Source organism: Mus musculus, chromosome 2 (genome assembly GCF_000001635.26).
Source record: "Mus musculus strain C57BL/6J chromosome 2, GRCm38.p6 C57BL/6J".
Taxonomy (NCBI): Eukaryota; Metazoa; Chordata; class Mammalia; order Rodentia; family Muridae; genus Mus; species Mus musculus.
Window position 1 is genome coordinate 32,861,428 of NC_000068.7, and position 22,636 is coordinate 32,884,063.

General features: G+C 50.9%; 1 protein-coding gene, 1 long non-coding RNA gene and 1 other non-coding gene across 5 annotated transcripts in view; 2 read left to right on the forward strand and 1 right to left on the reverse strand.

Moving 5' to 3' along the window:
- The first annotated feature begins 3,618 nt into the window (after positions 1-3,618).
- Positions 3,619-3,740, forward strand: LOC115489633. Its single transcript, XR_003954244.1, has one exon. It is a non-coding gene; the product is annotated as a small nucleolar RNA SNORA76 (small nucleolar RNA).
- An 8,267-nt stretch (positions 3,741-12,007) lies between these two features.
- On the reverse strand, positions 12,008-21,445 carry Gm13523. Of its 3 annotated transcripts, none has more exons than XR_003954026.1 (3): positions 21,285-21,445; positions 16,820-16,921; positions 12,008-12,553 (listed from the first exon to the last, which is right to left on the reverse strand). It is a non-coding gene; the product is annotated as a predicted gene 13523 (long non-coding RNA). The 3 variants fall into 3 exon arrangements; XR_003954027.1 differs by having other exon boundaries at positions 12,468-12,553; positions 16,820-17,409; XR_003954028.1 differs by lacking the exon at positions 21,285-21,445 and adding an exon at positions 17,275-18,759 and having other exon boundaries at positions 12,468-12,553.
- The window catches only part of Niban2 (niban apoptosis regulator 2), a 49,120-nt gene continuing 41,190 nt past the window's right edge, over positions 14,707-22,636 (forward strand). The window contains exon 1 of the mRNA NM_146119.2: positions 14,707-14,977. Coding sequence (NP_666231.1) covers positions 14,923-14,977 — 55 coding nt within the window. The 5' untranslated portion in view covers positions 14,707-14,922. The remainder of the gene's footprint in view (positions 14,978-22,636) is intronic.

Below are 22,636 nucleotides of genomic sequence, written 5' to 3' on the forward strand. Positions count from 1 at the left end.
CAACAGTTCTCTGTGCGTGCATGTGTGCGTGCCTGTGCCTGCTCACATCTCGTGGCCCAGCATGGGTGGTGTCCTCCATAGAAACTGAATCTCTAGGTCCCCTTTGACTCTAGAGTTGCATCCCATCTGTGGTTATGTCCCAGCTACCACCGGGGGCAATGGACACCTTCCTGGTCTATGAGGCAGCCTGAGCAAAAGTCAGACAGCAGATGTCCCCATGTACATTGCTGAAGCCCGATGCCCCATGACCTCAGCCTCCAAGACCAATATGTTCTTTGCAGAAGAATCATAAGAGGGGAAGGATCAGAAATTAAATCCTAAATAAAACCCTGGGCTCCCTAGAATCTGAAAATCAGGGCTCTTTTCTTTTTTTTTTTTAAGATCTTTTTATTCATTTAATGTATGAGTATATTGTTGCAACCTTCAGACACACCAGAAGAGGGCATCAGATACCATTACAGATGGTTGTGAGCCACCATGTGGTTGCTGGGAATTGAACTCAGGACCTCTTAACCACTGAGCCATCTGTCCAGCCCCCCAGGGCTCTATTCTTTTCCTCCTTCCCTCCCTTCCGTCCTTCCCCTCCTCTTCTGATTTGTTTTTCTTTTTTTTGAGACATGGTTTCACTGTATCCATGGCTGTCCCAGAACCCACTCTGTAGACTGGCTAACCCCTCACTCACAGAGACCCACTTGTTTCCACCTCTCAAGTGCTGGAGATTAAAAGCCAACATCGCCACCATTGCCCCGCCACCACCACCCCTTGCTTTCTTTTCTTTCCTTTCCTTTCCTTTCCTTTCCTTTCCTTTCCTTTCCTTTCCTTTCCTTTCCTTTCCTTTCCTTTCTTTTCCTTCTATTTTCTTTCACTCATTCTTTCTTTAACTTTTTAAAGATTTATTTATTTTACATGCATATGTGTGTGAGCCAGCTTGAGTTTGTACATACATGTGTGGGCAGGAGCCTATAGAAGTCAGAAGAGCGAGTCTGATCCCTTGGAACTGAAGTTGCAGGTGGTTGTCAGCTATTCAGTGTGGGTGCTGGTATGGAATACATGTAGGTCCTATTCAAGAACAGTACGTAAGCTCGATAGCTGAGCCGTCTCTACAGCCGCCTTTTATTTATTTTAATTACATTTTATTTATTTACTTACTTACTTATTTATTTATTTATTTATTTATTTATTTAGTGTGTGTCTGCCTATGGGGCTGAGTGGCGTGCTGAGTGTGTGTGTGGGGGCGGGAGGAGAGAGCAGGATACAGAGTTCAGGAGTTGCTTCTGTCCCTCCACCAAGTTCTGGGGAACCAAATCAGCTAGTCAGGCTTAGCAGCAGGTGTCTTTACCCAGTGAGCCATCTCACTGGCCCAGGGCCCTGTTTCCTGAGTTTCCTTTCTGCTTACCAGGCTTCTGACCATTGTCCCCAGGTCTTTCTGTGGTCAGCCCACACTTCATCTTCCTCCCCCTTACTAGCCTCCATGCTACCCAGCCTGCCTTGGGGAATGGCTGAGACTCCAAACTAGGTAGGGTCTTTCTCTTCCCTCTCTCTGTCTCTCCCCTGGGCACCCTGAGCATCTCTGTGGGTACATCCTTGCTGTTTTTCTGCTTTCCCTCTTTCTAAGAGATGCTTCATTCCCAGGCTAGTGTGGTGGCTGATTCTTCAGCTCCTTTGTAGCATGGATTCAACACTCATTAATACATGATTGAAAAAGGCTTGGGGTGTAGCTCAGTGGTGTGGCACTTGACTATTATGAATGAGGGCATGGGTTCAATCACTAATACCTCAAAAATATATGTGTGCGCACGTGTGTTACTACACACCTGTAATCCTAGCACTCTGAAGATGGAGGCAGGGGGATCAGGAATTTAAGGTCATCCTCCCCTATATAGGGACTTTGGTACTAACCTGGGATGCATGAGACCTTGGAAGAAAGGTGTGGGGGAGAACAAAGCCAGCATCAATGCCATTGCTTACCATCAGACAAAGGCTGATGATGACAAATGCCAGCAGGAATATGGAGCAACTGGAGTGCTGGTCATCCCTCATGTGGGCGTAAAGCACGGCAGGCATCTTGGGAAAAAAATGTTTGCTGATTTTTAGCAATACAAATACTTCCTCTATGAACCAGAAATTCCATTCTTGGCTATTTGCGCAAGACAAATGAAAATGTGTACTGATCATAAGACTTCCAGACATACAGTCACACATTATTTGTTCATAGCCCCAAACCTAAATGTCCATCCACAGGAGACTAGATCTAGACACTCTGTAGTGCATCCACACAGGGGAATACTACAGCAATAAAAATGAATGGCTGCAGGGCGTGGTGGCACACGCCTTTAATCCCAGCACTTGGGAGGCAGAGGCAGGCGGATTTCTGAGTTCGAGGCCAGCCTGGTCTACAAAGTGAGTTCCAGGACAGCCAGGGCTACACAGAGAAACCCTGTCTCGAAAAACCAAAAAAAAAAAAGAAAAAAAAAAAAAAAAGAATGGCCTACCAGCAGGCAACAATGGATTCCGCTCAGGAACAGTGTGTGCAAAAGAGGCCAGGTGTGGTGGCACAGGCCTTTGATCCCAGGGTTCAGGAGGCAGAGGAGGAACGGATTTCTATGAGTTTGAAGTCAGTCTGATATACATAGGGAGTTCCAGGCCAGACAGGGCTGCATGCACAGAGAGACCCTGACTCAAAAATGATGGGGAAGATGATGATGATAGATTATTGTTTGATTCCATTTATATGAACTTCTAGTACAAACGAAATTGTTTTGTTATAATAAAAGTCAAAGTAGTAGTTATCTCTGGGCAGGGTGGCACATACCTTTAAACTCAGCACTCCGGAGGCTGAGGCAGGTGAGTTCAAAGCTGTCCTGTTCTACGTAGTGAGTTCCAGAACAGCCAGGGAGACCTTGTTCTTTTTTTTTTAATTCTTTTTTTATTTTATGTGTATTTTTATTTTAATTATTTATTTTATGTATATGAGTGTTTTGCCTGCATGTGTGTCTGTATACCATGTGTGTACCTGGTACTCACAGAAGCCAGAAGAGGGCATTGGATCGCCTAGAACTAGAGTTATGGGCAGTGATGAACGGCCGTGTAGGTGCTGGAAATTGAACCCAAGCCCTCTGGAATAACTGGCAATACTCTTAGCCACTGAGCCACCTCTCCTGCCCAGATACCTTGTTCTTAAAAAAAAAGTGATTATTTGCGATGTAATGTAGCCTGTGAGTGAGAACTTCCTGGTTTTCTGGTTTCCAGAAGTGTTTTATATAAGCTGAAGAGACAACAGGATGCACACACACACGTGTACTCATGCATATGTGTGTACCACATACACACACAGACAGGTATCATTAGCCCAGGCTAGCCTGGAACTCACTATGTTCCCCCAAGCTAGCCTCCATCTTACAGTGATCCTTGTGCCTCCGCTTCCCAAAATATGTGCCACTGTATCCAGACCAAATCATCCTTTATTTTTCTTAATGAGTGCTCTGCTGCATATACATCTGCAGGCCAGAAGAGGGCACTAGATCACCTTATAGATTGTTGTGAGAGATGTGGTTTGGGAATTGAACTCAGGAACTTTGGAAAAGCAGCCAAATGCTGAGCCATCTCTCCAGCTCCCAGGTCATACTTTTGAGACTCACTGAGGGGTTAAGCTGTGGCACCAAGGTAGTTGCTGGCACATAACTGGTGCCCCTTGCCCATCTGCCCATCTCCGTGGGCCCTTTTAAATGCTAGCAACAGGCAGTGACAAAAAGAAACAAAACCAACCAACCAACAAACAAAAAGGCTCACTGAGAAGGGCTGGGTGTTGTGGCTCAGTTGGTAGAGTATTTGCCTAACATGCTCAAAGTCCTGGCTTTCACCCCTAGCACTGCATACTCCCACCATTGGGGGGGGGGCGCAGGAGGATTAGGAATCCAATATCACTTGGTTACCTGGTAAATTTGAAGCCAGCCTGAGCTTCATGAGCCCCTGACTCAAAAACAAAATCCCTGTCACCTCCTACTGAAAGCTGGGCCTATTTGTAAAAGCAAACAAAGGAAAGAGAAAGGGAACAAACAAATCCTGCCCGTCTGACCTTGTCCCCCAGATCGGCCTTCTGGCCCTGCCCGAGCCCTGAGGGATCCTCTTTTCCCACTGGGAGAAGCCTAAGGGAGGATTTCCACAAATCAGGCCTTGGCAGCTTAGCTGACACACCTGCGACACAGCTTCTCTTCTCTCTCCCTGATGGCCTGGCTTGCACCACCTCCTCCCACAATGCCACCTTGCCTCCTAGTCAGAGGTATCCCCCTGCCCTCAGACTGTCACAGTTAGCATCTGGTGGAACTGGATCTCAACGGTGGAGTACTCATTTAGTCTGGGGGAGTTCCTGGGTTCCAGCCCAGCCCAGCACCTACCTGCATCCACCTGAAATGACCACACTACTCGGGACACTCTTAGGAGCAGTTCCCCAGTTGCTGGCAGTGCCTGGCCCAGGCTTCTCAGACAAGTAGTTCAGCTGGACTTCTAGATCCATTTACAGAAATCAAGTCTAGGGTGACCAGTTACTCAAATACAGTTGGTAGTCTCCTGTGTGCCAGAGAGGGACCAAATCTAGTCTCTGGGACTCTTAGAAAGTCCAGGGAAACACCAGACTGGGACCCATGGGATTTGCTGCTTTAAAAGGTCAGAGGCAATTTAGGCAGGAGGAAGGTAAGCAGCCCCCTGGTGTGGCATTAGGGAGGGAAGGATGATGGACAGAAACACTGGAGGTTTCACCAGAGATCATCTGGGAGCAGATCTTCTGCCTGCCTACAGTGTCAAGCCAGCTTCCATGTCCATTAAGTGGGTCAACTTTTGTCTCATCAGCTGGGATCCAAGAGCCTGGTTGGGATAACTGGCTTTCTGACTTCTCACCTTGTGACCCACATCCCTTCTCTTAGCATCAGTTTCTTCACCTGTAAAATGGGGACGATGAAATTAACGATACACCTGAGGGCCAGAGAGATGGCTCAGCACTTTAGAGCACTGGCTGCTCTTGTGGAGGACACAGGTTCGGTTCCCAGCACCCACATAACAGCTTACAACCATCTGGAACTCCAGTCCCAGGGAATGTGACATCGTCTTCTGACTTTTGGGGCTACCAGCCACCCATATGGTGCACATACATATGTGCAGAAAAACCACTCATATACATAAAAGAACTCTTAAAAAAGAAGAAATCCCAAAGCCTGACCCTTGGTACTTGGAGGCTGATCCGTGCCATAGCCACGACAGTTGCTATGGGACTAGGTCTCTTACTAAGATGCATAGCATCTGTTACTTCAGACACAATAATGCAAGTAGCACGCTTTCCAATACACACAACAATAACACAACAACAACCTAAACAGCTCTGAGAACCCATTTCTCAATGTCTCCCAGAAGAAGGTGTTACCCCGGCCTCCTCACCCAAGCCTCCCTGTGCAAGTATGACTGGTGGGGTGGCCACGGGGCTGAATCCAGCCTGCGACACTTGCTAAGCCAGCTAGCTGGGGCCCTGGGACCAGACTGGACCAGATTCTTGGCACTGACTTTCCCAGTTCTCACGGAGGCATCTTGTGGGAGAAGGGTGGGCCACTCCTTTTTTTTTTTTTTTTAAGATTTATTTATTTATTATATGTGTGTACACTGTAGCTGTCTTCAGACACTCCAGAAGAGGGCATCAGATTTTTGTTACGGATGGTTGTGAGCCACCATGTGGTTGCTGGGATTTGAACTCAGGACCTTTGGAAGAGCAGTCGGTGCTCTTAACCGCTGAGCCATATCACCAGCCCGGGTGGGCCACTCCTGACAGTTCCTAGTCCTGGATCCCCATCAGTCCTTTCCACCTCCCTTCCACCTCCTCTTTGCTTTCTATCTATAACTCTCAAAAGATGTTGTCCATCCAGTGTCAGTCCCTGTGGGGCAGCCTGGTGCTCAGGAAATGTTTTTTTGTTTTTGTTTTTGTTTTTGTTTTGGAGTTCAAGATTATTCCTGTTCTCAGAAGAAGGCCCAGAGACAGAAATCAAAATGGTAGAGGAACCCTGCCTGCCCCGGGAGCTCAGCCCAGCCTTTACCACAAGCTTAGTCACCCACCCAGAGGGCTGGGCAGGGCTGGCAGCAGTGCCATCCTGGAAGGCTCTGAGTCACCGGCTGGTGAGGGACAGCTGTGGCCTCGCAGGAAACCAAGACTACAGTGGAAGAGGTGTGTGGGGTGTGGGTTGACGGGCCCTGAGTCCCTTCCCCTTACTGGTGAGGAGGAATTGGGACAGACTGCCCAGTGCCAGTGGGCTCAGCAGCACAGAGCAACCAGGGCCTACCAGGAGTCAGGCCCTGCTTCATCTTTCAGGGATCTCACTCTGGAGAACAGGGAGTGGTAAGGTCTCTGCTTAAGTCACAGCAACTAACAGAAGTATTGACACGAGACCTAACACTTCAGCTTGGGGGAAGTGCCCGAGGAACACTGGCTGCTGCAGTCACCTCAAAAAGTCAGTCATCAAACCTCAGAAGTGCAGCCAGCTATTTCACTTCTAGAACTTTAATTCTCATATATAGTTATGGAGTTGGGCATTGTTCCATACATGTCTAATCCTAGTATTCGAGTGAGAGATGCACAAGGATCAAGAGTTCAAAGCCACATCCACTCCATAGTGAATCTGAGATGAGCCCAGGCTGCACAGTGAGACTATTTCCAAAACAATACTGACGGCACGGGCATGTAACTCTATCTGCTCTGGAATCGGAGAGTTTAAGAACAGCCAAGGTAGCTTACTGAGACCCTGCTTCGAACTAAAGGAGGGATGAAGACAGAGTGCATGTCTAGTGTAGGTAGGGCTCCGAGGTAGGGGTTCAACTCCTGGTGCTGCAACAAGCACGCCTCCCACCTAGAAGACAAAGCCTGCAATGCCATGGAAGGGGAAGTGTTCCTATGACATTCTGACATGAGGACAGGCTGTAGTGGGACGACAGACCTGAGGAATGAACGAATGAACAAGGGGTAGGCCTGGGCCCACAGGGAGCAGGAGCAAGGGATGGTGCCTTGATGCTCTGAACTAGCTAGAGCTGTGTGAAGTGGGGTCTCCCCTCTGTCCTCAGATTCTGGTCTTAAAGAAGGGACCCAGGCCTCAGGCACTCCAAGAATGTGCTCTACGACTGAGCCACATCCCAGCCCTTCATCCCATCCTTTACTTGGTTTGAAATTTCAGAGAAGTTACAGCACCTTCGAGCTCATTTTGTCTCCCAGAAGATGCAGGAGTTACTGAGGTGTTGGCAAGTGTTCAGAGAGCACAACACGAGGACAAAGACAGCCCAGCTTAAGTTCCCACACCAGGAAGTTCCCACAGCACTGGGTTTCCCATTCTCTGCCTCATTGACCCTTCATCACACCCTACCTGGCTTCTGCATTATCAGGTCTGACCATGGAACCATCATCTAGAAACTGGTCCTCCCCCCCCAGCCCCACCCTTTCCTAGAGTTCTGCAAGAAGACCCTGTTGGCAGGGACTTATTTTGCTGTCAAGTGAGGTAGATATCACTACCACAGGCAGGCATGATAGTACACAGGACTCCCGACAAGCCTGCTCAGGTTCTAGGGCCAAGTGGCCTTCACATCGCCAATAGTTTGTGCACAGGGGGTGGGGGGTGGGTGGGTGGGGTGGAGGGGGTGGGGGCACGCAATCTTGTGTTTTGTTATGAGGAGTGGGGACAGTCCTAGTACAGAGAGGACATTCCAGTCACACAGATAACCGAATACACAATGAAAATTCTTGGAATGTGCTGGCTGTCCTGAAGGGAGATTCTAGAGTGCTGATGAAGAGCAAGAGGGTGGGCTGAACAGTATGTGTGGTAGAGGTCGTTTATCTGAATTCTGAACAATACATGGTGGTTGGAGGGGCAGAAGTCAGGGGAAAGGACTGGCTGGGTTGTAAGCTCTGAGATTGTTTAAAGGTGGACTAGTCTAAAGCTGTGAAGGTTCTGGGTGACTGGCAACAGAGAGAGGGAAGCAGGAGAGAGGAGGGGCTGGGGCTGGTGACAACTCAGGGGTAGAGGCTGTCTAACCCACCCAGTGGAAGGAGAGGAGACTTGCAAATCTGAGGTCCATATTATGTGCTGTTTCCCCTTCCCTTGTTCCCCCAAACAACAAACAAACAAACAAACAGACAATGAAATGTAAATATATATATATATACATATATATATATATATATATATATATATATATATATATATATATATACATATATATATTTTTTTTTAAAGAAGCTGGAAGAATTCGCTAAGTGTCACATTTAGGAATGTGCCATCATCTCAAGGACTGTGGGAGCCACAGAAGATTTAAGGTGAAGAACAGCAGGACCATATTTGTGCTTTATTAGATCTTTGTGAGTGTCCAGTGAGAACTAAGAGCGAGAACTGATAGACAGGCAGGCAGGCCAACCAAAGACTGACCCTGCTGGGCCCTGCCTGAGGTGACAGTCCCACCTCTGAAGGAGCAAGGGAGTTTCAAAGAGGCCAGGTTATAGGTGGAACCGGCTGCAGTGTGCTTCGGTGCCTCCCAGTGCCCAAGGGGGAGGTCTGGGCCCAGTGCCAGGGTCCCTTCCGTACCACAGGGCATGCCAACCAGGTAAACAGAGGTGGACACATGATATTCCTTAAAACAAAATCGCGATTCATCCACACCCCCTGCAGTTTACTGACCATGTTTGTTTGTTTTTTTTTTTCTCTCTATTTCAAGTCTGACAGGTTTGTGGGGCAAGCAGAGCTGGGGCTCAGAGCCAACCTGAAGGAAGAGAAACCTGGGGGGGAGGCAAAGAAGGAACCTTCCTTCTTCTTATAGGACAAGGAAGGGTGCTGTCCGAGCCCCTTCTGAAAACACTAGAGAAATGCTTGCCCTGCTCTGGGCTTCTATCCAGGCTCTGGCTCCAGCCTCTGGACCCTCCCTTTCAAAGTGAAGGCTCAGTATTCTTCACCTTCGGGTTGCTGTTTCCAAATGCACTTTAGGGTGGGGCTGGGCGGGGCAGCCCTGCTGAGAGGTAGGTTGGCAGAAGCCACTTCCTGACAGAGGCCTGGTGAGTCAAGGGTTGTAGGCAGCATTCCTGATTAGGAGGAACAGGCTCAGCAGGTGGGCAGTAGGGTCCCTTCCCTCCTTGTTCCAGATCCTAACATTCCTACCCTTGAACTACATTCCTGGAGTCACCAAGGCAGGGGGAAGGAGTGTGTGTAGGGTAGAGTCAAAAAAAAAAAAAAAAAAAAAAAAAAAAAACGCCTTCAAGGCCGAGAATGTCTTATTACAGAGAGAGAACCAGGCTGGGGAGCTGGCTCAGTTTGTAAGCATCAAGATAGACTGGAGTTGGAGTTCAAATACCAGGACCCACCTGAAGGCTGCAGGAGCCTGCCTGGTGGGAACAGGGCATGCATCTGTGATCCCAGCCCTGGGGAGGCAGAGACAGGCAGCCAGCCAGCCTAGCTGAATCCCTGGGCTCCAGGCTCACTGAGAGGGAGAACCAAAGAGGAAGACACGTGGTGTTGGGTTAACCTCTGGCCTCCACAAGCAAGAACACACACGTAGTGCTATGTCCAACCCTGGGACAAATGGCTGAGGTGCCTATTTAACATATCAGAGTGGACCTAGCGACCAGGTTCTCCCAGAATCCCTCAGTCCCTACTTGTTTCAGGGAATGGCTGGTATACTCCACCCACTACCCTGAACTCTCCAGCCCAGGGGCTCTTCTCTATATAATCCAGCCATTTTGGTTACCTACCCCCCCCCTTTATATCTTTATCGTCTTGGCCGCTACACCTGGTTCCCCTTCCACTCTCCTCACATGTCTCAGGGTCATGTCCACCATGATGTTTCCAGATGTTTCCACACCTAGGAGTAGTCACGTCCTTTCCTTTTTCTTTTTTTCATTCATGTATGTGCATATACACAGGGACATGTACATAACACACATGTGCAGATGCACGTACACACACATGCATACACACTCACTCTCAACATTCTAATAGAAAGCAGCCGGGCGTGGTGGCACACGCCTTTGATTCCAGCACTTGGGAGGCAGAGGCAGGCAGATTTCTGAGTTCAAGGCCAGCCTGGTCTACAGAGTGAGTTCCAGGACAGCCAGGGCTACCCACAGAAACCCTGTCTGGAAAACAAAACAAAACAAAACAAAACAAAAGGAAACAAAAGCAAGCACAGGATAGGAATGAGATGACTGGACCAAGGGTGGAGGTCAGCAGAGGACTAGCCTGCTTATCTTGTATCACGTCCAAGCCCCATCGTGACAAGAGAATGCAAATGACACGCACATTTTACACGTGTGATAACACACTGCAGCCACACAGAGGTGGTGTGTGTCTTTAGTCTCAGAACTCAGGCAGAGGCAAGAGGATCTTTGAGTTTGAGGCCAACCTGACCTACGGAGAGAGTTCAAGGACAGCCAGGGCTACACAGAGAAACCCTGTCTCACAACAAACACACATAATAATAAAATAAAAAATAAAGAGAAAACCCCACATTCTCATCTGCTCAAATCTGGAGGGCAAAGGGCTGCGAAGTGACCCCGCAGTACAGTTCTTGTCAGGCATGCACAAGCCCTGGGATGGGTGTGAATATGGGCAAAGGGACAATGACATAAAGTGTGAGTGTGTCATCACACTCATTACACACTTAGTATAAAAGTTAATGAAAAACAAACAAAAAGCTGGCAGGAAGATGGCTCGGCCTTTGCTGTCTGACTTCCCGGAATCCAACATGCACTGGCTATACTATATTCGTTTCTTTTTTTTTTTTTTCCTCTTTGTATAAAGAAGGGACGGGTTAGGGGACAGACGGCACTTAGGTAAAATGCTTGCCTCATAAACCAGGCCTCAGGTTCCCTCCCGAGCCAAAAGTGGCAAACCCTTCATTCCTCCCTGACCCAAAGGCTGTAACTGCCCTGATTCACAGCTGCACGGGGGACAGCTAAGAGCCTCTAGAGAACTTTACAATCTTTTCAGAACAAACCTCATTCTTTAGGCTCCATGGCTAGTCCCACCCATCCTTTCTCCCTTCCCCTCTTGCAGGAAGGCTCGACACATTCTGTGGCTCTAGGTCCTAGGGGACACCTTTGCTCTTTGCTTAACCTTTCCCTCTGACATCCCTTTCTCATGTCTCAATCCACCTATTCCAGATGCCACTGTAACCCAGGCACTTAGGAGGCTGAGGCAGGAAGGCTGCCAAGCCAGTCTGGGAGATGTGAGACACCCCTCACACACGTGTGTGCGCGAGTACACACATATACCACACACACACACACACACACACACACACACACACACACACACTTACTTATGTGTTCGAGGCAAGCCTGGCTACACTACAAGTTCAAGGCCATTTTGAGATCTACATATAAACATCAAGGGCTTGTCTCTAAAGGCCAAGGACTAGAAATTCAGTAGTGTGGTTACTTAGCAGTTTCAGGTGTTTGGTTCAATTCCCTAGTACCACACACAGACAAACCCAGTATAAATGGCTTATACTAGAACCTCTGTCTGAGGAGCTGGGATTTTGCCCAATGGTAGAGCGATTGCCTAGCAAGGCCCTGGATTTGCTCTCTAGCATCTGGGGAGGTAACAGCATATATCTTTTTTGAACGCACATTTCATTACATTTGGGCAAGCATATGCTACAGTTGGTACCTCTCAGCCCCTAGAAAGATGATCCATTCCTACCCTCTGTGGATCCAGGAGCTCACTTGCTTTTTTTGTTTTTGAGTCTGGGTCTCTGGGTATGTCTGTATGTCTCTCTGGCTGTGCTGGAAGTCACCCTATACACCAGACTGGCCTCAGACTCCTAGAGATCCACCTACCTCTAACTCCTGAGTGCTGGGATTAAAAATGTGCACTACCACCGCCCAGCTTCCTTATTTATTTATTTATTTATTTATTTATTTATACAGTCAATGTTTCTGAGTGTATCCAATCTACAATTGTTAGGGACAGATTTCAAGACCAGAGGTGACATGCAGGTACAGCACCCTACAGTTTACAGAACCTTTTCATTTTTATTTTTGCTGGCTTTTCTTTTCTTTTCTCTTCTCTCTTTTCTTTTTTTTTTTGGTTTTTCGAGACAGGGTTTCTCTGTATAGCCCTGGCAGTCCTGGAACTCACTCTGCAGATCAGGCTGGCCTCGAACTCAGAGATCCACCTGCCTCTGCCTCTGCCTCTTGAGTGCTGAGATTAGAGGCATGCACCACCACCACCACCACCAGGTAGAATTTTCCCACTTTTGAGGTCATGGGAGCTCGGGGTAGTTGAATGGCAGACAACAGAGTTTTAAGCCAAGAGGAAAGGGTCCTTGTGCCAGGGACCTGACATGTGTTCTGGGAAGTTTATGTGCCCCAGGCTCTGGGCCTGGGTGTACCATGAAGGCTAGGGACAGGCTACCAGTCACTGTCCTCCACCTGGCCCAGGCCTCTAGCTTGGCTGAGGAGCCGGTCAGGTCGTGGTGGGGCCCAGCTGGCTCTTGCTGTCCTTTCCCCAGGCAGCACAGACCTTTCTAGGTTCTGTAGTTGAGGCTGAGGGAAAGGAGAAAAATGAGCTTATTAGCATCACTTGCTTCAGGCAGCCCAGAGAAGTGACATTCAGGGTCAACTGTGATGGCCCTGGGTCCCTACTGTGAGACTTGGACAAAAGTCGCTTTCCTTCTCTGGCCCACCTCTGCACAAGGAAACTGAAAATCTCTGCCAGCCTGCCTCCAATTCCTCCTGGTGACTCTGAACACATCCTGTTTTTCTCAGGCTTGCCCTTTGCCTGTGTGGGCCCCGCTCCCTGAGTGGCCTTTCCTTGCTACATGCTGTCACAATTCTCGTTTTTCAACTTTCAGCTCTGGTACTGTGCTTAAATCACTGTCCTCATAACACAATGTTCTGTTCCCTCCCTCAGACTTCAGGAGGGCAGGGACCAGAACAACATTTCTGTTTATTGAGAAAGTGACTGTCTATGGTAGGCACTCTCTCTCTTCCTAGCCTCCCCACAAAGTATCATTACTCTGACTTGACAGGTGAGGGGACTGAGCTCAACAAGGAATGCACTTGTCCAGGGTCATAGAGGATAGGTAGCTTGTGTGTGTGCATGTGTATGTGTGTGTGTGCACACAAACCTGTATATGTTTGTGTGCATGTTTTCTAGACAGGGTCTCTCTCTGTAGCCCTGGCTGTCCTAGAACTCCCTCTGTAGATCAGGCTGGCCTCGAACTCAAGAGCTCCACCTACCTCTGCCTCCTGAGTGCTGGGTTAAAGACGAGAGCACCACTAGTTGTCCAGTTTAGCCATTGAACTTTTGAAAGAGGGTCTTCCTATGTGTCTTAGACTGGCCTCAAACTTGCTTTGCAGCTTGTTTAGGCTGACCTCAACATCTTATCATTTATTTGTTTATATGTACATGTGTTTTCCTGCATGAATTTATTCACCCCAGGTGAGTATAGTAGCTTGTAGAGGCAGAAGTAGTAGTCAGATACCCGGGAAATGTAGTTATAGGCATTTGTGAACTGCCTGATGTGGGTGCCAGGAAAGGACCGGAGTGCTCTTGCAAGAGTAGTAAGAGCTCTTACCGCTAAGCTAAGCCGTCTCGCCAGCCCCACAGCCTCAGATCTGTCCTCCCTACTGCATGCACCCCTACACTTAAGCACAGCATCTTGCAGGAGGCTTAGCAAATGAGTGTTCACCACAGTGGCTGACTGCTGATGGAAAGCATGACAGAGAGTCTGCATCACCTGGTGTGGTGGTGACAGGCCTACAAGACAGGTGCCTAGTTATAGGTAACTGTTACAATCCTGCTGCCAGGTGTCAGGGTTACAGGGAGAGCAGCTAATAACTGGTGGAGCGCATTATAGTGGTGAGCCAAGAGGTGTGAGGGAGCAGCAACACAGCCAGCCCTGGTCACACAGGCAGTGCAGACCAAGTCATCAAATTAGTCTCCTCTACCGGCTTGGGAGGTCCAGAAACCGAAACACCTTCTGTTAGTTACCTACCCATGCCCAGCCCTACTGTACAAGTACCCAGAGTCCGAGGTCCCGGCTTTTCATTTCAGACAGTCTAACAAAGTGCAAAAATAGCCTTCCTGCTTTGCTCTGTTCAGCAAGCCTCCTTCGAATGAAACGCCCACGAGCCGGGCCTGAGGAATGACCTCTTGATGATATCTTTGAGCTCTAACCATGTCCCCCCGCACCCCCCGCCCCATCTCTTCCCCTCCCTTGTCCCTCAGTCTTCCACCCCATACTTGTCCATTTTCCCTCCCCGTCTACCCCTATCTATTGTGCAAGACGGGTTGGCACACCTTCTAGGACAGGTCCGATCAAGGCTAGGGGACTTCCCCAGTGCAAGCAGCTGTGGGCGAGACTGGGGGAAGGGGGCAGGAGGAATGCTGAATTCCCACACGTCCGTCCCGGCGTCCCCTTGTAGTCCCTACATTGTCCTCGGCTTGAGGAGGGGAGAGGAGACGCTTAGGCTACAGCCCCAAGGGCTCTCCGTTTTCTGCGATACCCCCATCAGCCTTTTCTTCGCTGCTATCTGAATTTGAAGCACACCAAGCAGGTCCGTCCCGGGTCTCCTTTCTGGGGATCTTCTCTTTGTCTAAGTCTCCTCGCTGTCTGGAGGTCCCCTCCCGCCTTGGACTGGAGAGGAGGGCGTGGCTCCGACAGGGGCGTGGCCTGGCCTGGCCTGGCGGGGCGGGGCGGGGCGGGCGCCGGGGCTTGGGCGCGGGCTAGAGAGGCAGCAGCGGCCGGAGGGAGGGACGCGGTGGGGATCTCGGTGGGAGCGCAGAGAGAGCAGCCGAGGCGGCAGCGGGGCTGCGGGGCGACGGCGGCAGCGGGGCCTGCGGACTCCATGGCGCCAGCGGCGTCAGTCTGAGTAGCGGCGGGCGGATCCGGCCGCGTCTTCTCCTCGCCATGGGAGACGTACTGTCCACACACCTGGATGACGCACGGCGCCAGCACATCGCAGGTGAGCACCGCTCAGCGCCCGGCCGGCCTGGGGCTCCCCGGGCACCCCGGGCCACGCCTCCGATCTCATGGGGAGCGGTACTCGAGAGTCAAGGCCCAGGTCGGGACGAGAGCCGGCCAGACCCTTACTCTTCCTCCGAACTTGTTCTCTCTCGGTCTGGACGGCCCTTCCAGGCCCTTCTGTATGCTCCTTTCACCCTTTGAGGAGCCTGGGATCCCATTTCTCTACTGGATCCCACTGCTCCCCTTGGAGCCCAGCCTGGCCAGAACCATGCACTTACAGGCGTGGCGGAGGGGTCGCGCCCCCCATCTTTCCCAACAACGTTCCAAGCCTAACCTCTACTCTGGACTCTGCCCCACAGAGTCAGACCTTCCAGACTCCCCCCTCAGCTGCCTTGTTCCTCCTCGCCCTGGCCTCAGTCCGGGTACACGTGGCTGAAGCTTACAGGGGGATGGGCCCTTAGAGAGCCGGGGACCGAATGTGGAGAGTGGGGCTAAGGAGAGATGGGGTGCCCTTGAAGGGGCGGGTCCCTGTCTTTGGGCTTTACCTCAGCAGAGTGCTGGCACTACAGCCTAGGGGGTCTGTTTATGGCCAGAGCTGGTTCTCTCAGAGCCAGAGTTCAGTCTCTCAGTACCTCTCAGTACCTTCCTTCTGCCAGCCTTGCTCTCAGCCTGTCACTGCGCGGTGGACACTTCTCTAGAGGGAGTTGCTCCCAAGTCTGTGGAGTGCAGGATCCTGGGCTCATTGTAGGGAGTGGGAGATGGGGTGAGAATCTCAGGCTATCCCAAAACAAAGCTTGGCTGACCACAGGCAAGTCAGGCCTGGCGGTCCTGAATGTAATTTCAGCTTCTCTCCCAAGTGTGTGATCCTGAGCCAGTCTCTTTTGTTTTGGTTTTCCCAGCCAGGGTCTCACCATGTAGTTGTGGCTGTAGACCTGGCTGGCTTCGAATTCGTAGAGAGCCACTTGCCTCTGCCTTCCAAGTGCTGGGATTAAAGGCCTGGGGCACCACTGCCCTGCTTGAGCCAGTCACAATGTCCAAGAGCTTCGGTGTTGCCTTCCTAAGGGGCGGGTGTTGACTTCTTGGGATGGCTGCTGAGAGCTTAGTGAGCTTTGCTTAGTACAGGAGGCCCTGAGACCTGGCGTGCCAACCAGCTGGGTTTATCAGAGCACAGGAAGAGGAGACAGTTCCTTTGGTTTCATTTGTCTCCCTGTTCATTGAGTGTGGTGTCCCTACATTATCTTGATGTCCTGTTGGGTGCTTGGCTATATTTCCCCTTGATAGCAGGGACCCTAGAATAAGGCAGGTGTCCCCACTTCCAGGGCTTCACTGTGGCCGGGCACAAAGAAGGTGCCAAAGAAGGACTATCCAGTCACTTGGCCAGGCCTGGAGTTGGGGACAGGATGGGTGATATAGACCATTTCTCACCTCTGAACAGCTAGGGGTTAAGTCCTGGAAGGCCTCCTTGTAGGACAAGGCCTGGGCTCAGGAAGGGCAGGGCGGAGTCTTCCTGTCCCTTCCCTGTTGGTGGCAACCTCCTGGGGTTCTGTAACAGTCTCTCCATTCAGAGCCTCCTCTCAGGCTCTCAGCAAGCATGGGTGGGGTGTGCCCTACTTCAGTGGTTTTTTTTTTTTTTTTTTCTTTTCCCCACACCCAGATCTCCCACCTTCCCAAGTCTTAGGCTGAGAACCCACCCCTGACCTCCTGGCCAACTCCCTGAGTGGAGCCGAAGCCAGGGGACCGAAGCCAGGGGACGGTGGAGTGGCCCCTTCCGGAGAGGGCTGAGTTTGTTTTGTGGATACAGGCTGGGGAGAATAGGGTTGTGCCCACTCAACCTGCTTACCTTTCCTCCAAACACTTGAAAGTGCTATTAATAATCCCTCTTCAGATGCCCTAGATCCCAGGGCAGGCTCGCCAGGGAGGCTCCTGAGTGTAAGGGTGGGTGCTACAAGAAGGTAGTCCAACAGAGAGAGAGAGAGAGAGAGAGAAAGAGAGAGAGAGAGAGAGAGAACGAACTAATTTCCTTAAGAATTTGTTGGAGGGAAATGGGGTTGTGACTTTGCCACCTCCAGCCACCCATTCAGTCCCCTCACCCCACCCAGCAGGTACATGATTAAGATTCCAGAGCCCTCCCTCCCTGTGGAAGTGTCAGCTGTGAGAACACCCCTCCCACAGGGCCCTAAGCTCCCAGGCCTGTTAGGGTGCTAAGGCTTGGCTGGCCACCTTCCACCCTCCCTTAGCAGGTGAGCAGGTGAATACCAGCCTGCAAGTCCTGGCAAAGGTCAGGCGTGCTCTTACCCAGGGTGCAGGTTTGCTGCCCCGGCATCTTTCATCCTGAGATTTCAAAGCCTCTGGCAAGCAAGGACTTGTTCCAACCCAGTGCTGGAGATGCTGGTAGCAGGGTGGTTTCTGCACATTTAGTACGGAAGGGGCCTGAGAGCAATTGAGCCTGTGTCACCTAGGGGCTGCTTGTTTTCTCTAGATCTCAGTTTCCCTAGATCTGAACAGAATGGGGTGTGGCACCTGGTGGCTGAGGTGCCTTCTAGCTCCAAGGGTCTAACAATTCCTTACAAACTTTGACCGGAGCAAGGTGTTAGCTGGCTCACCTTGGGCCAGCATCTCTTTTTTAGATTTATTAATTTTATATGTGTGAATGTTTTGCTCCCATATATGTCTCTGCATGGAATGTGTTCCTGGTTAGAAGAGGGTGGGCATCAGATCCCCTGTGGCTGGAGTTATAGGTGGTGGTGAGCTGCCATGTGGGTCCTGGGAACCCACCCATGTCCTCGGCAGGAACAACTGCTCCTAACCCTGGAGTGCTCTCTCCAGCCTACCCCCCTTTTCTTTGTAAGTTCTCCACCACTGATCACATCTCACATCTTTTCTATATTACTTATTTTGGGATAGTTTTACTAAATTTCCCAGGTTGCCTTGAATTCAGTTTGTAGCCCAGGCAGGACTTGAATCTAAACTCTTTTTGTTTCTCTCTCGGACTCCTGACTAGCTGGGATTACAGGCCTGTGCCACCAAACCCTCCCGCCCCCACAATTTACTGAGGGCTGGATCTCAGTTTTCTTATCAGTGAGATGGGAGTCGCAATGGTAGGTAGGTACTGCTGGGAGGATCTAGTAGCTTAAAGCAGAGAAGATTCTGTCCAGCCTAGTACTTGAGCAGCAGTGCTCAGCAAACATCTGATTATTGTGATTGCTTGTGGGCTTCTGTAATTGGCTTCCCTAGTGTTGGAGTTCAAAGGGTTGGGGCAGTGGCTGGTTTGGGTTCTCCTGGGTTTGTCCTGACTCTGGAGACGGTGTGGCAAGTTCCCTGGGTGTGAGTGGGCATAAACCAGAGTTTTCAGAAGCTTTGATTCCTTCCTGGCTTCCTTCTGCTGTGGCGGTTATTTGTGTGTTGGATGTGAGCTGTCTGGTGTGGGTTGAGTAACTGGTGGTGACAGAGACAGGGTAGAAGGAGCTAGAAGACAGACCGGTGACTGAGCTGTGCCAGTCCATCCTTTCCATGAGATACGGGACAGGACTCTCATACAGGTTCTGAGCACTTTGAGGGGATTTTATACCATCGCCTAGAACCCCAAAATCAAGATGGTATAGGTGAGGGGCAGGGCCTGGAGCCTGAGCTGCCAATGGGAGGGCTGGCATTGGCTGAGATGGATGAGGGAAATCACCTTTCTCCAGGACATCCCCAAGGGGCTCCACTACTGTGGTTCACCCCTCAGTAAAGGCATGTGAATGCTCCCACAGAGGACAGACTGTCCCAGCACCTCTGATCAGCCCCACCCTCCCTCCTCTCTCCCTTCTCCTGGCTAACTTTTTAAAAGACAACAGCTTTCCTGAGGCCCAGTTCCACACCTTGTACCGCCCACCCACAGAAAAGGGTTTTCTGTGTATTGCCTGAGATGTGGAACCACCCCCGCCCGTACGTCTGAGGACTTTTTGAGCCCACTTGAAACCCTGGATGCATCAGCAGCCACCATACCCCATCCTTGCCAGTCCCCTCAGCTCTAGGCAGTACTGGCTGAACTGCCAAAGCAGTGAGTGTCAGGACCCCTTGGGAGGGGAAGTCTATAGAAACCATGTCTTCTGCCTTTCATTCTCGCCAGCAGAAATCGTTTGTATGGTCGCCTCTTCCAAACCAGTGTCCACTCCTCTCTGGGCCTGTTCCTTCTACTGAAGATGCTTTTCTGTGCCCGAGGCAATATTATTTGTGTAGAGCCCTGGTAATGGCTGCTTGGTTTTTTACTGGCATCTGGCTAGTGTGTGCTGTGTTGCTTAAGCCTCCCTCCCTGTGTGGATCCTGTGCTAGGAGCTGGCATTAGAGGCTTCAAGGAAAACGTCTGGGGGAATATACTGACCTATCCATACACAGCCTTTGGAAGGCGGCACACATTTCATACCCCTCGCCAAGACCTACTTCATTATTGAGGTTATCACCTTCCTGATAACCAGGTATGAAGACGGGATCGTGTTTATTTGTCAAGAAAAGCAAATAATACTGAAAATTGATCTTAGCCCCAACACCCGTTCACCCCTCCCTTCTAAAAGTGGCTGCAGGTGCAGGAGTAAAGGGGGCCGTTCCACAGGAGTAAAGGGGGGTTTTCTGCTGTCACCCTCTCTTTGCTTTGCTGCCTAGGGCTTTGCCCAGGACTAGGCAGGCAGGCCGGATGCTTGACCAGGCTTGGGTCAGCCTCTGGGGGTGAAGCTGTCTAGGGACTCTGCTATCTCTGTGTTGAGTCTTACATAATGTGCTTTTGTTGGCTTTGACCCTGCCCTCCCCTCCCCCCAACCTCTAGTCTTCTATTGGGTCCTCTCCCACCCTTTAGCCTGTGCTCTGGCCTCCTGGGGGCCTCCCACCTCACCCTCCAGGCCTTCCCACACAGGCTGCCAAAAGAGACCTTTCTAATCCCAAACTGGGCCATAGCCCGCCCTCCCTGCCTCCTGCCGCCTGAGGAATGAAGCTGAAAGACAAGACGGGCTGCTCACCCACCCCTGCCTGACCACGCTGCCCTCTGTGGGGTTCACCCGCCTGCCCCTGTTTATCCTCATAGGTTGCTGGCGTTGTGATTCGACGACACTGGGGGTCTTGCTTCTTTTTCAAAACCATTTGCAACAAACATCTCTTCCAAAGGCTGCATGTCCATCCAGGCGAGGACACACAGATACTCTTAGGCCTCCTCCCAGAGTTGGTCTTTGGGTTGCTCCTGCTGTGCTGGCTTCTGGAGCACACAGAGTCTGCTAGGTCTGAGCTCTCCCTGGCCGCCTTTGCTTTCCTGCTGAAGACGACTCATCTTGCAGTCATACCCTTCCCCTACCCCGCCTGCTTTTATTCATCTGGAGGGACATGTCCAGGAAGGTTCCCCTTTGGGAGCCCAGGGGACCCAGGGACCCCTGAGCATCTGTTAGATGCTACCCTTGAAGCCACTGCCATGAGCTGCTAGTGTGGACTGAAATCTGTGGCCTCGGGACATGTGACCACACAGTAACTGCTCCCCTGGCTTGCTGCCCACAGGGACTGGTCCATTTCCTGTCTGAGAATGGCGGGTGATAGAGAAGGGAGGGGCACTTCTCAGACTGTGAGTGCTAAAATAGGTTATTTTTTTTAAAAAAATGGTCTCCTGTAATCTGGCTGGCCTCAAACTCTCTGTGTAGTTGAGGATGATTTTAGTCAGGAGTTTCACATGCTCTAGGCCAGAGCTCTACTGACTGAGCTACAGCCCAGACCAAATCTTTTTTCTTTTTAAAGATTTATTTTATGTATGTGAGTATACTGTTGCTCTCTTCAGCCACACCAGAAGAGGGCATCATGGTTGTGAGCCATCATGTGATTGCTGGGAATTGAACTCAGGACCTCTGGAAGAGCAGTCAGTGCTCCTAACCGCTGAGCCATCTCTCCAGCCCCCAGACCAAATCTTTTTAACTGAGCACATATTAACAGTGCCATGCCATCCTGCTTGGATTATCTCACAGAACGACCTCCAGGGCAGGCAGGGAGCAGGGAGAGCAAGGCCTTAGCCGCTAAGTCCAAACCCTACTGTGACTGCATAGCTACGATGGACAGGGGGACAGTGTGGGAAAGGCCCTAGAGAGACCCGGACAGGGGATGAGGGGCGTGGCGTGGGAGTGGGAGGAAATGAGTGGGGACTGTATGGCTTGTGTCAAGAGACTGCACAGATACATCCCACCCCGTAGTCATTACTCAGCCAGAGGCTTTGAGCAACACCCTTCTGCCGCCGTACCCCCCACCCCACGCCGCCGCCGTGTCCCCCCCCCCCCCCCCCCCCCCGGGGCTTGACTCACCACTCACTGTCGCAGAAGCATCATCCTGCGGTTACAGATTCCTGTGCTGCCTTTTCCTTCCCCGGCCCCACCCCCACCCACTTCCCTGCCTGGGGAAGCAGGGCTTTTCTGAAGCCTGAGTGGGGAGCAAAGCCTCACTCTTGCTGAGTTTCAGGGCCTGAGTCACGGAGGAGGCTGGACCTGAGAGAACCGGAAGTGCTGCCCTTGCAGTGCCTTGCCCACCTGGGAACCCCGCTCCTTTAGGAAATGCACTGACTCCAGCCAGCCCATCTTGAGCTGCCCCCCCAGCCCCCCCCCCCCAGCAAGATTTTTCTTGTGTAGCTTGGGCCCAAGTCTTGGCTCTGCCTCTGTGTGAGTTGGGTCCTTGGGCACACTGGTCTGTCTCTGAGCGATATGGCTCTTTGGAAAGATGAGGATTGTTGGGCTTTAAGAGGGTGGTTCTTTTTTCCAGCTTTTGTGGGGTCTGGGGACTCGAACACCAGGGCAGTTGGGAGGATCCGGGATGTAGTCTTTGGATGGTGCTGTGTATGGTAGGTGGGTGGTAACAGTACAGTGAGTGACAGCTGCTTTTCTGTTTGTTTAGAGACAGGGTCTCATGTATCCCAGGTTGGCCTTGAACACGCACTGTAGCCAAGGATGACCCAGGGCTCCTGATCCTCTTACCTCCACCATGTGCTGGCTTTACCTGTCTATGTGGTGTGGAGACTGGAACACATTTCCTAATGGGCACCAACTGAGCTAAGCCCCCATCTGGAATGGTAGCTTAAATTTTTGTTTGTTTTTTTTCGAGATGGAGTTTCCTAGTGTAGCCCTGGAAAGAACTATGTAGACCAGGCTGGCCTCCAACTCAGAGATCCACCTGCCTCTGCCTCCTGAGTGCTGGGATCAAGGTGTGCACCATCACACCCAGCTTTTATGTATTTATTTTTTTTTAAATTGACTGTGTATGTGTGATGGATATGTGTGGGCACGCGTGTGCCATGGTGCGCATCTGGAGACTGGAGGGCAGCTTTAAGGGGGTGGTTCTCTTTTTCCAGCTTTTGTGGGGTCTGGGGACTTGAACACTTTGCCATGCTTACATGACAGGGGCCTTTAAAACGTCTGGGCTTGTCCATCCCAAGCGACAGTTTTTTGGTTGTTTCTGCACTGAGCTTGTTTGACATCTCTGGAGACATGGCTGATTTGTCTGTCCCCTCATGAATGGCCAGCTTTGTATTCCAGGAAGCATGCGTGTCCCAGCCTGAGTTACAGCACCAGCCTTTGGTTCGGGCGGGATGCCTAAGTATTCGGCCTGTATGTGAAGAGCTGTGAGATAGGATGGGGTTCCCAGCATTGACCACTCAGTGTCTGCC